Source organism: Poecile atricapillus, unplaced genomic scaffold, assembly GCF_030490865.1.
Source record: "Poecile atricapillus isolate bPoeAtr1 unplaced genomic scaffold, bPoeAtr1.hap1 scaffold_424, whole genome shotgun sequence".
Lineage (NCBI taxonomy): Eukaryota > Metazoa > Chordata > Aves > Passeriformes > Paridae > Poecile > Poecile atricapillus.
Genome location: NW_026709219.1, coordinates 1 through 14,886, shown reverse-complemented (window position 1 = coordinate 14,886; position 14,886 = coordinate 1). Strand labels below are relative to the sequence as shown.

Here is a 14,886-nt window from a genome sequence, read left to right as displayed (position 1 = left end):
ACCCATCATGGCGGTCACCACATTCATCATGGCGGCTGCCACACCCATCATGGCGTCCGCCACACCCATCATGGCGGCTGTCACACCCATCATGGCGTCCGCCACACCCATCATGGCGGCTGTCACACCCATCATGGCGGCCACCACACCCATCATGGCGGTCACAACGTTCATCATGGCGGCTGCCACACCCATCATGGCGGCCGCCACACCCATCATGGCGGTCACAACGTTCATCATGGTGGCTGCCACACCCATCATGGCGGCTGCCACACCCATCATGGCGGCTGCCACACCCATCATGGCGGCTGCCACACCCATCATGGCTGTCGCAACGTTCATCATGGCGGCTGCCACACCCATCATGGCGGCCGCTGCACCCATCATGGCGGCTGCCACACCCATCATGGTGGCCGCCACACCCATCATGGTGGCTGCCACACCCATCATGGCGGCTGTCACACCCATCATGGCAGCTGCCACACCCATCATGGCGGCCGCCACACCCATCATGGCAGCTGACACACCCATCATGGCGGCTGCCACACCCATCATGGCGGCTGCCACACCCATCATGGCGGCTGCCACACCCATCATGGCGGCTGCCACACCCATCATGGTGGCTGCCACACCCATCATGGCGGGTGCCACACCCATCATGGCGGCTGCCACACCCATCATGGCGGCTGCCACTCCCATCATGGAGGCTGCCACACCCATCATGGCGGCCGCCACACCCATCATGGCGGCTGCCACACCCATCATGGCGGCTGTAACAGCCATCATAGCGGCCGCCACTCCCATCATGGCGGTCACCATGTTCATCATGGCGGCTGTCACACCCATCATGGCAGCTGCCACACCCATCATGGCAGCCGCCACACCCATCATGGCGGCCGCCGCTCCCATCATGGCGGCTGCCACACCCATCATGGCGGCCGCCACACCCATCATGGCGGCTGCCACACCCATCATGGCGGCCGCCACACCCATCATGGCGGCTGCCACACCCATCATGGCGGCCGTTCCTGGACGCTGAAGGAGCACTCGGGGCCTGTGTGGGGTCAGCGCCTTTTATTGGGGACAAAAAGTGACCCCTGGGGACAGAGAGTGACCCCTGGGGACAGAGAGTGACCCCTGGGGACAAAAGGTGACCCCTGGGGACAAAGTGACCCCTGAGCTGATGGCTCTGTCCGGCCACTGCCCGTCCTGGCAGCTCCAGGCCACAGCCAGGGACCGTCCCTGTCCCGTGTCCTTTATTGTCCCTTGTCCCACGTCCTGTGTCCACCTCATGTCCATCTGTCCACCCCGTGTCCATCCCTGTGTCCATTTGTCCATCCCTGTGTCCATTATCCTGTGTCCGTTATCCCGTGTCCATCTGTCCATCCCTGTGTCCGTTTTGCCCACCCTTGTGTCCATTGTCCCATGTCCATCTGTCCATCCCTGTGTCCATTATCCCGTGTCCGTTATCCCGTGTCCATCTGTCCGTGCCGTGTCCATCCGTCTGTCCCCATGTCCATCTGTCCATCCCCATGTCCATTTGTCCATCCCTTTGTCTGTTATCCTGTGTCCATCTGTCCATCCCCATGTCCATTATCCTGTGTCCATTGTCCCATGTCCATCTGTCCATCCCCGTGTCCATCCCTGTGTCCATCTGTCCATCCCCATGTCCATCCCCATGTCCGTTATCCCGTGTCCATTGTCCCATGTCCATCTGTCCATCCCCGTGTCCATCCCTGTGTCCATCTGTCCATCCCCATGTCCACCCCCATGTCCGTTATCCCGTGTCCATTGTCCCATGTCCATCTGTCCATCCCCGTGTCCATCCCTGTGTCCATCCGTCCGTCCCATGTCCATCCCCGTGTCCATTATTCCGTGTCCGTTATCCCATGTCCATCTGTCCATCCCCGTGTCCATCCCTGTGTCCATCTGTCCATCCCCATGTCCATCCCCATGTCCGTTATCCCGTGTCCATTGTCCCATGTCCATCTGTCCATCCCCGTGTCCATCCCCGTGTCCATCCGTCCGTCCCATGTCCATCCCCATGTCCGTTATCCCGTGTCCGTTCTCCCGTGTCCATCTGTCCATCCCTGCGTCCATCCCCGTGCCCATCTGTCCATCCCCATGTCCATCCCCGTGTCTGTTATCCCGTGTCCATTGTCCCATGTCCATCTGTCCACCCCATGTCCGTTATCCCTGTGTCCGTTCTCCCGTGTCCGTGCCGTGTCCATCCATCCGTCCGTCCATCCGTCCGTCCCCGTGTCCATCTGTCCATCCCCGTGTTCATCTGTCCATCCCATGTCCGTTATCCCGTGTCCGTTCTCCCGTGTCCATCTGTCCATCCCCGTGTCCACCTGTCCATCCCCGTGTCCATCTGTCCATCCCCGTGTTCATCTGTCCATCCCATGTCCGTTATCCCGTGTCCGTTCTCCCGTGTCCATCTGTCCATCCCCGTGTCTGTCATCCCGTGTCCACTGTCCCATGTCCATCTGTCCACCCCGTGTCCGTTATCCCCGTGTCTGTTATCCCGTGTCCATTCCCCGTGTCTGTTATCCCGTGTCCATCTGTCCATCCCCGTGTCCATCTGTCCATCCCCGTGTCCATTTGTCCATCCCTTTGTCCATTATCCTGTGTCCGTTATCCCGTGTCCGTTATCCCGTGTCCATCCGTCCATCCATCCGTCCGTCCGTCCGTCCGTGCCGCGTCCCTCAGGCTGATCCGGGTGTCCGGGGCCCGTCCTTGTCCCCGTCCCCTGTCCCTGTCCCGGTTCCGGTGGCCGTGGTGGCCCAGTGTGGCCCGCGGATGGTTCCGGTCCGTCCCTCGTGGGCGCGCGGCCGCTGCTCCCGCGGGATCCGCACGGCCCGGAACCGCGGCACGGCCGGAGCCCGCGGCGCCCGCGCCCGCCGGAAGAACCCCAGCTGCGGAGAGACGGGAGCTGACCATCGCCGCCTGTCGCGATATGTCGCGATATGCCGCGATACGCTGTGATACGCCGCGATACGCCGCGATACACCATGATACACCGCTGTATGTCGCGATACGCTGCGATACACCGTGATACACCGCTGTATGTCGCGATACGCTGTGATACACCGTGATACGCCGCGGTATGTCGCGATATGTTGCGATATGCCGCAGTATGTTGCGATATGTCGCGATATGTCGCGACACACCGTGATACACCGCTGTATGTCGCGATACGCCGCGGTACGTTGTGATACGCCGCAATACGCTGTGATATGTCGCAATACGCCGCGGTACATCGCGATACATCACAATACGCCACAATACACCGCTGTATGTCGCAATACGCCGCGATACGCCGTGATACTCCATGATACGCTGTGATACGCTGTGATATGTCGTGATATGCCGCGATACACCATTGTATATCGCGATACGCCGCTGTATGTCGCGATACGCCGCTGTATGTCGTGATACGCCACTATACACTGTGATACACCGCGATACGCTGCTGTATGTCGCAATATGTCGCGATACGTCGCGATACGCCGCTGTATGTCGCGATACGCCGCTATACACTGTGATGCACTGTGATACACCGGACTATATCGTGACGTATCGCGATTCGCCGTGTTATATCGCGACATATCCCGATACACCGTGTTATATCGCGACGTATTGCGATTTGCCGTGCTGTATCGCGATACGTCGCGACATGGCGGGCGCCGCTCACCTTCCAGAGCGCCAGCACCAGCAGGGCCAGCAGCAGCAGCCCCAGCAGAGCCGCCAGCGGCAGCAGCCACCAGGGGACAGCGGCCACCGCCACACCCGGGTCCAGGTGCAGGGACACCGACATCTGGGGACAACGGGGACAATGGGGACAGCGGGGACAGTGGGGACAATGGGGACAGTGGGGACAACGGGGTCAGTGGGGACAATGGGGACAATGGGGACAGTGGGGTCAGTGGGGACAGTGGGGACAGCGGGGGCAATGGGGACAACGGGGACAATGGGGACAATGGGGACAATGGGGACAGCGGGGTCAGTGGGGACATCAGGGACATCGGGGACATCGGGGACAATGGGGACAATGGGGACAATGGGGACAATGGGGACAGCGGGGTCAGTGGGGACAGCGGGGACATCGGGGACAGCGGGGTCATTGGGGACATCAGGGACATCAGGGACAATGGGGACAGCGGGGTCAGCGGGGTCAGTGGGGACATCGGGGACATCGGGGACAATGGGGACAACGGGGACAATGGGGACATCGGGGACACCAGGGACAATGGGGGGACAACGGGGTTATTGGGGACATCAGGGACAATGGGGACAGCGGGGACAACGGGGACAGGGGGGACATCGGGGTCATCGGGGACAATGGGGACAATGGGGTCGGGGGGACACAGGGGTCATTGGGGACATCGGGGACAACGGGGACAGGGGGGACATTGGGGTCAGTGGGGACATCAGGGACAACGGGGACAATGGGGACATCGGGGACACAGGGGGGACAATGGGGACATCGGGGTCATTGGGGACATCGGGGTCATTGGGGACATCGGGGTCATTGGTGTCATTGGGGTCACCAGGGTCACCAGGGGGTCACAGGGGTCATTGGGGTCACAGGGGTCACGGAGGTCACGGGGATCAACGGGGCCATGGGGACATCAGGGGACATCAGGAGGGGCTTGGGGACATGGGGGGGGGGGTCTCTGGGGGGATCCTGGGGATGTCCAGGGGGGTCCCGGGGGGGGTTCCGGGGGTCCCAGGGGGGGTTCCGGGAATCTCGGGGGGGTCCCGGGGGGGTTTCGGGGGTCCCGGGGGTCCCGGGTGGGTTTCGGGGGTCTCGGGGGTGTCCCGGGGTCTTGGGAGCGTCCCGGGGGTCTCGGGAGGGGTCCCGGGGGTCTCAGGGGGGTCCCGGGGGTCCCGGGGGGGTTTTGGGGTTCCCGGGGGGGTTCTGGGAATCTCGGGGGGGTCCCGGGTGTGTCCCAGGGTTCCCGGAGGGGTTCCGGAGGTCTCGTGGGGGTCCCGGGGGTCTCGGGGGGGTTCCGGAGGTCCCAGGTGGGTTTCGGGGGTCCCGGGGGGGGTTCTGGGAATCCCGGGGGTCCCGGGAAGGATTTCGGGGGTCCCAGGTGGGTCCCGGGGGAGTTCTGGGGGGTCCCGGGGTTCCCGGGGGGGTTCCGGAGGTCTTGTGGGGGTCCCGGGGGTCTCGGGGGGGTCCCGGAGGTCCCGGGGGGATTTCGGGGGTCCCGGGGGGGTTCCGGGGGTCCCGGGGGGGGGTTCTGGGAATCTCGGGGGTCCCGGGGAGGATTTCGGAGGTCCCAGGTGGGTCCCGGGGGGGTTCCGGGGGTCCCGGGGGTCCCGGGGGGGTCCCGGGGATCCCGGGGGGATTTCGGGGATCCCAAGGGGGGGTCCCCACCTGCGCCACCGCGTCCTTGATGACGACATTGCCGCGGGGGGAGGCGACCGAGACCTCGGCGCGCACGATCAGCTCCAGGTTCTCCACATCCAGGAACTCCTGGGAATTCGGGGAGGGGTCCAGGCCGGGCTGAGCCCCCTCCCCACCCCCCGGACCCCTCCCCAGGACCCCCCCCGGGGGTCTCGCACCTCCAGGAAGGTCCCGTTCCAGAGGCGGCCCCGCGCCCGCAGCTCCGAGCGCTCCAGGGACGGCAGCGGGCACCGGAACGGGCGGCAGCGAGCGGTGCCCCGGGCACAGTCCTGGGGACAGCGGGGACACCGGGCTGGGGACAGCGCGGGGATAGCGCGGGGACATCCCGGGGACAGCGCTGGGACAGCCCCGGGGACACCGGGAATGAGGGGACACCGGGAATGGGGACACCGGAACGGGCGGCAGCGAGCGGTGCCCCGGGCACAGTCCTGGGGACAGAGGGGACACCGGGCTGGGACAGCGACACCGGGCTGGGGACAGCGAGGGGACAGCGCGGGGACAGCCCCGGGGACACCGGGAATGGAGGGGATATCCCGGGAATGGGGAGACACCGGGAATGGGGGGACACCGGGAATGGGGACACCGGAACGGGCGGCAGCGAGCGGTGCCCCGGGCACAGTCCTGGGGACAGAGGGGACACCGGGCTGGGGACAGCGACACCGGGCTGGGGACAGCGAGGGGACAGCCCCGGGGACACCGGGAATGGAGGGGACACCGGGAATGGGGACACCGGGAATGGAGACACCGGGAATGGGGGGGACACCGGGAATGGGGACACCGGGAATGGGGACACCGGGAATGGAGACACCGGGAATGGGGGGACACCGGGAATGGAGGGGATATCCCGGGATTGGGGGGACACCGGGAATGGAGACACCGGGAATGGGGGGACACCGGGAATGGGGGGACACCGGAACGGGCGGCAGCGAGCGGTGCCCCGGGCACAGTCCTGGGGACAGCGGGGACACCGGGCTGGGGACAGCGCGGGGATAGCGCGGGGACACCGGGGATGGGGGGGACACCGGAACGGGGCAGTGACAGCGCGGGGACATCGCGGGAATGAGGGGACACCGGGAATGGGGGGGACACCGGGAATGAGGGGGACACCTGGAATGGGGGGACACCGGGAATGGGGACACCGGGAATGGGGGGATATCCCGGGAATGGGGGGGACACCGGGAATGGGGACACCGGGAATGGGGACACCGGGAATGGGGGGACACCGGGAATGGGGGGGACACCGGGAATGGGGGGGACACCGGGAATGGGGACACCGGGAATGGGGGGGACACCGGGAATGGGGACACCGGGAAGGGTGACACCGAAACTCGGCAGGACAGAGCAGGGACACCCCGGGACCGGGGGGATCCCGGCACCAGGGACACCCCGGGAGCAGGAGGACCCCAAATCCCGGGGGCAGCCCCCGGTGCCCCCCACGGGCGGGACCCCCCGAGTCCCCCCCAGCCCTCACCAGGGTCACGTTCCTCCTCTTCCTCGCCGCGGGCACCGACCACGAGCGGGCCGGGGGCTCCTCGGGGGGGTCCCCCCGGCCCGGCGGCTCCTGGGGGGGCAAGGATGGGCATGGGGGGGGAGCAGGGACCCCCGGACACCCCTGGGAACATCTCTGGACACCCCAGGACACCTCTGGACACCCCTGGACACCTCCGGACACTCCTGACCCTCTCTGGACACCCCTGGACACCCCTGGACACCCCTGAACCCCCCCTGGACCCCCCCGGCCCCCCGATCTCACCAGGGCGAGGCGCAGGGGGTTTGGACACCCCTGGACACCCCCAGGACACCCCCAGGACACCCCTGGACACCCCTGGACACCTTTGGACACCCCGTGGACACCCCCAGGACACCCCTGGACACTCTCTGGCCACCTCTGGACACTCCCTGGACACCTTTGGACACCCCTGGACCCCCTTGAACCCCCCCTGGACCCCCCGGCCCCCCGATCTCACCAGGGCGAGGCGCAGGGGGTTTGGACACCCCCAGGACACCCCCAGGACACCCCTGGACACTCCTGACCCTCTCTGGACACCCCCGGACACCCCCAGGACACCCCCAGGACACTCCTGACCCTCTCTGGACACCCCCGGACACCCCCAGGACACCCCTGGACCCCCCTGAGCCCCCCCAGGACCCCCCCAGACCCCCCTGGACCCCCCGATCTCACCAGGGCGAGGCGCAGGGGGTTCGCGGGGGGGCTGCAGGGCACGGGGGGGGTCCCCATCTCCAGGCTCAGGGGGTACAGGAGCCACTTCCCGCTCGGCAGCTCCAGCGGCCACTGAACCGTGAGCGCCACCGAGCCCGGGCTCCGCAGCAGCGGGCCCCGCTGCGACACCTGCGGGGACACCGGGACAGGGACACCGGGACAGGGACACCGGGACACCGGGACACCGGGACAGGGACACGGGGATACGGGGACAGGGACACGGGGACAGGGACACCGGGACAGGGACACGGGGACACGGGGATACGGGGACAGGGACACCGGGACACCGGGACACGGGGACAGGGACACGGGGACAGGGACACCGGGACAGGGACACCGGGACACCGGGACACCGGGACACGGGGACACGGGGACACCGGGACACGGGGACACGGGGACACGGGGACATGGGGACACCGGGACAGGGACACCGGGACACCGGGACACCGGGACACGGGGACACGGGGACAGGGACACGGGGACACCGGGACAGGGACACCGGGACACCGGGACACCGGGACAGGGACACGGGGACAGGAACACGGGGACACCGGGACACCGGGACAGGGACACGGGGACACCGGGACACAGGGACACCGGGACACGGGGATACGGGGACACCGGGACACGGGGACAGGGACACGGGGACACCGGGACACGGGGACAGGAACACCGGGACACCGGGACAGGAACACGGGGACACCGGGACAGGGACACGGGGACACGGGGACACGGGGACACCGGGACACGGGGACAGGGACACCGGGACACGGGGACAGGGACACCGGGACACGGGGACACCGGGACAGGGACACGGGGACACGGGGACACCGGGACACGGGGACGCCGGGACACGGGGACGCCGGGACACGGGGACACGGGGAAACAGGGACACGGGGACACCGGGACAGGGACACGGGGACACGGGGACAGGGACACGGGGACACCGGGACAGGGACACGGGGACACGGGGACAGGGACACGGGGACAGGGACAGTCAGGGACAGCACCGAGACCAGGAACGGCACAAAAAACAGCACCAAAAACAGCCCCGAGACCAGAAACAACCCTGAAAACAGCCCCGAAAACAACCCCAGAAACAACCCCGAAAACAACCCCGAGACCAGAAACGGCACCAGAAACAACCCCGAAAACAACCCCAGAAACAGCCCCAAAACAGCCCCCAAAACAGCCCCGAGACCAAGAACGGTACCAGAAACAGCCCCGAAAACAACCCCAAAAACAGCCCCAAAACAACCCCGAGACCAGAAACGGCACCAAAAACAACCCCGAAAACAACCCCGAAAACAGCCCCAAAACAGCCCCAAAACAGCCCCAAAAACAGCCCCAAAAACAACCCCGAGACCAGAAACGGCACCAAAAACAACCCCGAAAACAACCCCGAAAACAGCCCCAAAACAGCCCCAAAAACAGCCCCAAAAACAACCCCGAGACCAGAAACAACCCCAAAAACAACCCCGAAACCAGCCCCAAAAACAGCCCCAAAAACAGCCCCGACCCCAAAACCAGCCCCGACCCCACACCCCCTCCCCACTTCGGTTTTGGGATCCCTGGGGGGTGTCCCTGTTTTGGGGAGGGGACTCTGTTTTGGGGTCTCTATTTGGGAGGAATCTCTGGTTTTTGGGGTCTCTATTTTGGGGAGGGGTCTCTATTTGGGGGGTTCTCTGGTTTTTGGGGTCTCTATTTTGGGGAGGGGTCTCACCGTGACCTCGAAGCGGACGGCGCTGCCCACCTGGCTCTCCCTCTTCACCGCGCTCTCCCCCCTCACCTGCCCCCCAAAAAACAGCCGGGGGGGCACGGCCACGCTGCGGGGACAGGTTTGAGGGGTGGGGGGATCCCCGACAGGGGGGTCCCGACCCCAAAAGCCCCCTCCCCACTCCTCACCCCGTCACGGCCAGGGGCAGCTCGAAGACCACGCGGGCTCGGGCGACCACCGGCTCCAGCCCCGGCTGCTCGCTGGTGCTGGGGGGGAGGAATTTGGGGGTCGGGAGGGGGTGACCCCTCCCCAAAAAAACCCCCAAGGGTCACGCGGGGGGGTTTGACCCCCAAATTGAAGCCCCCTGACCCTAAATTTTAAGGGGCTGGGGTTTTGTTCCCAAATCCTCCGGGGCTCTGGTGAGCAAATCCTGGGGGGTCTCAGCCCCGAATTCCTCAGGGGTTCCGGTCCCCAAATCCTGGGGGTCTCCATCCCCAAATCCCGGGGTTCCCCATCCCCATCCCGGGGGTCCCATCCCCATCCCGGGGGTCTCCATCCCCAAATCCCCCGGGATTCCGGTCCCCAAATCCTGGGGGCTCCGACCCCCAAATCCCCCGGGATTCCGGTCCCAAATCTTGGGGGTCTCCATCCCCAAATCCCGGGGGTCCTCAGTTCCCAATCCCGGGGGTCCCCAGTCCCGGGGGTCTCCCTTCCCCAATCCCGGGGGTCTCCAGCCCCATCCCGGGGGTCTCCATCCCCCAATCCCGGGGGTCTCCAGCCCCATCCCGGGGGTCTCCAGCCCCATCCCGGGGTTCCCCATCCCCATCCCGGGGTTCCCCAATCCCGGGGGTCTCCAGCCCCATCCCGGGGGTCTCCATCCCCCAATCCCGGGGGTCTCCAGCCCCATCCCGGGGGTCTCCAGCCCCCCGCCCGCTCACGTGTTCAGCTCCAGCCGCACCGCCAGCTCCGTGGTGTGGATGGAGATGCCCGAGGTGCTGAGGATGAGGAAGAAGCGCACCTGGGGACGCGCAGGTGAGCGCTGGGGGGGGCCGGGGGGGGCCGGGGGAGGGGTCGGGGGAGGTTGGGGAGGGGGCTGCGCCCACCTGGGCCCCCCGTTTGAGGGGGTTCCCCAGCTCGCACTCCACCCTGGAGCCGTTCTGGTTGGCCAAGCACAGAACCTTGTCCTGGGGAGGGGGCACAGGGCTGAGCCCCCCGGGGGTCACCCAGGGAGTGACCGCACCCCCAGACCCCCGGGAGTGACCCCGACCCCAATCCCGGGAGTGACCGCACCCCAAATCCCGGGAGTGACCCCGACCCCAATCCCGGGAGTGACCCCGACCCCAATCCCGGGAGTGACCGCACCCCAATCCCGGGACTGACCGCACCCCCAGACCCCCGGGAGAGACCCCATCCCAAATTCCATCCCCCTCCCGTCCCCCCCAGCCCCCCAACCCACACCCCGAGCCCCCCAACCCGCCTCCCGAGCCCCCAACCCACACCCCGAGCCCCCCAACCCCCCGGGCCGCCCCCCGACCCCCCCGTGTCGCACCCCGAGCCCCCCTGGGCACATCCCGAGCCCTCCGAGCCCCCCAACCCGAGCCCCCCGGGGCGCACCCCGAGCCCCCCCGACCCCCCCGAGCCGCCCCCCGAGCCCCCCGTGTCGCACCCCGACCCCCCCTGGGCGCATCCCGAGCCCCCCGAGCCCCCCGAGCCTCCCAACCCGAGCCCCCCCGGGCGCACCCCGAGCCCCCCGTGTCGCACCCCGAGCCCCCCGAGCCCCCCGAGCCGCCCCCCGAGTCCCCCGTGTCGCCCCCCGAGCCCCCCGAGTCGCCCCCCGAGCCCCCCCGGGCGCACCCCGAGCCCCCCCAGCAGCCCCCCCGAGCCCCCCGTGCCGCACCCCGAGCCCCCCGAGCCCCCCGAGCCCCCCAACCCGGCCACCCCGGTGTCGCACCCCGAGCCCCCCGCTCTCGTCGGGCCGCAGGGCCGCGTAGGGCAGCTCCGGGGGCAGCGTGGCCACCAGCACGGCCTGGTGGGCATCGTCCCCGTCCCGCTGCGGCTCCGACGGCTCCGACGGCTCGTTGGTCACCAGGAGCTCCAGCGCCACGTCCCGCTGGTCACTCATGGCGAAAATGGCAGTGCCAGCCTCGTCCCTGCGGGGACAGCGGCTGTGACACCCTGGGGACAGCCCGGGACCTCAGGGGAGGTGACAGTGCCAGCCTCGTCCCTGCGGGGACAGCCCCTGTGAGACAGCGTGGGGACAGCCCGGGACCTCGGGGGAGGTGACAGTGCCATCATGGGAGGTGACAGTGCCAGCCTCGTCCCTGCGGGGACAGCGGCTGTGACAGCGTGGGGACATCCCGGGACCTCAGGGGAGGTGACAGTGCCATCGTCACACCTGTGACACACCTTGGGGACAGCCCGGGACCTCAGGGGAGGTGACAGTGCCATCAGGGTGAGGTGACAGTGCCATCCTCGTCCCTGCGGGGACAGCGGCTGTGACACACCTTGGGGACAGCCCGGGACCTCAGGGGAGGTGACAGTGCCATCAGGGTGAGGTGACAGTGCCAGCCTCGTCCCTGCGGGGACAGCGGCTGTGACAGCGTGGGGACAGCCCGGGACCTCAGGGGAGGTGACAGTGCCATCGTCACACCTGTGACACACCCTGGGGACAGCCCGGGACCTCAGGGGAGGTGACAGTGCCATCAGGGTGAGGTGACAGTGCCATCCTTGTCCCTGCGGGGACAGCGGCTGTGACACACCTTGGGGACATCCCGGGACCTCAGGGGAGGTGGCAGTGCCATCCTTGTCCCTGTGACACCTTGGGGACATCCCCGGTCCCCAGCGGGAGGTGACAGTGCCCTCAGGGTGAGGTGGCAGTGCCATCCTAACCCCGTGACCCCTTGGGGACAATCCCCGGTCCTCGCGGGGCCAGCCCGGGGTGGTCGCTGTCCCCTCACCTGGGCAGGTGACACAGGGACAGTCACTGTCCCCTCACCTGGGCAGGTGACACAGGGACAGTCGCTGTCCCCTCACCTGGGCAGGGACAGGGACAGCCGCTGTCCCCTCACCTGGGCAGGTGACACAGGGACAGTCGCTGTCCCCTCACCTGGGCAGGGACAGGGACAGTCGCTGTCCCCTCACCTGGGCAGGTGACACTGGAAGTCGCTGTCCCCAAGGCGGGCACAGAAGCGCGGGTGCAGCTCCAGGTGGCTCTGGCAGATTTTGTCATCGCCGCAGCCCTGGCGCAGGAAATGCACCTGGGGGACACGGGGACACTGAGGGGACACTGAGGGGACACTGGGGGACACCGAGGGGACACTGAGGGGACACTGAGGGGACACTGAGGGGACACTGAGGGGACACTGAGGGGACACTGCGGGGACACTGAGGGGACACTGAGGGGACAGCCCGGGGACAGCCCAGGGACACGGGGACACTGAGGGGACACTGAGGGGACATTGAGGGGACACCGCGGGGACACTGAGGGGACAGCCCAGGGACAGCCCAGGGACACGGGGACACTGAGGGGACATTGAGGGGACACTGAGGGCACACTGAGGGGACACTGAGGGGACACCGAGGGGACACTGAGGGGACACTGAGGGGACACTGAGGGGACACTGCGGGGACACTGAGGGGACACTGAGGGGACAGCCCGGGGACAGCCCAGGGACACGGGGACACTGAGGGGACACTGAGGGGACACTGAGGGGACACCGCGGGGACACTGAGGGGACACTGAGGGGACACTGAGGGGACAGCCCAGGGACAGCCCAGGGACACGGGGACACTGAGGGGACACGGGGACACTGAGGGGACACTGAGGGGACACGGGGACATTGAGGGGACACTGAGGGGACACTGAGGGGACACTGAGGGGACACTGCGGGGACACTGCAGGACACTGAGGGGACACGGGGACACTGAGGGGACACTGGGGGGACACTGCGGGGACACTGAGGGGACACTGGGGGGACACTGCGGGGACACTGAGGGGACACTGGGGGACACTGAGGGGACACTGAGGGGACACTGAGGGGACACCGAGGGGACACTGAGGGGACACTGAGGGGACACTGAGGGGACACTGTGGGGACAGCCCGGGGGGCAACACTCCCGGGAATGGTGAGGGGGGGGGACACCACAGATGTCCCCAGGTGGGACAGGGGGACACAGGTGACATTGCTGGTGTCCCCAACTGGGATGGGGGGACACGGGGGGATACAGGGGAACACACAGGTGACACAGGAAGTGACACAGAGGTGACACAGGTGACACAGGAGGTGGCACAGGTGATACAGGTGACACACACAGGTGCCACAGGTGCCACAGGTGACACAGGTGACACAGGTGACACAGATGACACACACAGGTGACACAGGAGGTGACACAGGTGACACAGGTGACACAGGTGACACACACAGGTGACACAGGAGGTGACACACACAGGTGACACACACAGGTGTCACCCAGGTGTCCCCCAGGTGCAGCTCCCACCTCAGCGCGGTGCGTGCTGGGCTGGCGGGGGCTGAGCGCGGGGCCCAGCGGGGGGCAGCGCCGCCCCCCGGGACCCCCGGGACCCCCGGGACCCCCGGGACCCCCGGGACCCCCCGAGGCCGAAGGCCAGGCTGAGCTCCACGGGCCGCAGCTTGTCCCGGATGGAGTCCTGAGGAGGAGGAGGAGGAGGAGGAAGGTCAGGGCGGCGCTCGGGGACACGCGGAAGGTGCTGGAACACCTGGGGGGAGCGGGGGGGGGGCTGGGGGGAGGATGAGGAGGATGAGGATGAGGATGAGGATGAGGATGAGGATGAGGATGAGGATGAGGATGAGGAGGAAGGTGAGGATGAGGATGAGGATGAGGATGGGGATGAGGATGAGGAGGAGGATGAGGATGATGAGGATGAGGATGAGGATGGGGATGAGGATGAGGATGAGGATGAGGATGAGGATGAGGATGAGGATGAGGATGAGGATGGGGATGAGGGTGAGGATGGGGGACAGCTGATGGTGAGGAAGATGAGGAAGAGGAGGATGAGGAGGGTGAGGAGGGCAAGGATGAGGAAGGCAAGGTGGAGGAGGGTGAGGAGGAAGAGGAGGACGAGGAGGATGAGGAAGAGGAGGATGAGGCTGAGGAGGATGAGGAAGATGAGGAGGACGAGGAAGGTGAGGAAGAGGAGGATAAGGAGGATAAGGAGGATGAGGAGGATGAGGAGGAAGGTGAAGAAGATGAAGAAGAGGAGGATGAGGAGGATGAGGAGGATGAGGAGGATGAGAAAGGCAAGGCGGAGGAGGATGAGGAGGAAGGTGAGGAGGACGAGGATGAGGATGAGGATGAGGATGAGGATGAGGATGAGGAGGATGAGGATGAGGATGAGGAGGATGAGGATGAGGATGAGGATGAGGGTGAGGATGAGGAGGAGGAGGAGGAGGATGAGGATGAGGATGAGGGTGAGGATGAGGATGAGGATGAGGATGAGGATGAGGATGAGGAGGATGAGGATGAGGATGAGGATGAGGATGAGGATGAGGATGA

At 66.6% G+C, this 14,886-nt stretch overlaps 2 protein-coding genes across 2 annotated transcripts; one reads left to right on the top strand and one right to left on the bottom strand.

Moving 5' to 3' along the window:
* Window positions 1–425: 425 nt before the first annotated feature.
* On the top strand, window positions 426–1,094 carry LOC131574562 (MAGE-like protein 2; the record flags this gene model as incomplete). Its single annotated transcript, XM_058829038.1, has 3 exons — window positions 426–644; window positions 707–811; window positions 876–1,094. Coding segments are annotated over 3 exons (543 nt in total), but the record flags the coding sequence as incomplete, so codon positions are not given.
* LOC131574563 (integrin alpha-7-like) lies at window positions 1,060–13,938 on the bottom strand (the record flags this gene model as incomplete). The annotated part of the gene is made up of 13 exons (XM_058829039.1): window positions 1,060–2,918; window positions 3,698–3,820; window positions 5,387–5,485; window positions 5,575–5,685; window positions 6,888–6,977; window positions 7,599–7,766; window positions 9,361–9,463; window positions 9,543–9,620; window positions 10,293–10,372; window positions 10,458–10,538; window positions 11,306–11,504; window positions 12,496–12,611; window positions 13,852–13,938. Coding segments are annotated over 13 exons (1,545 nt in total), but the record flags the coding sequence as incomplete, so codon positions are not given.
* Between the last annotated feature and the right edge of the window lie 948 nt (window positions 13,939–14,886).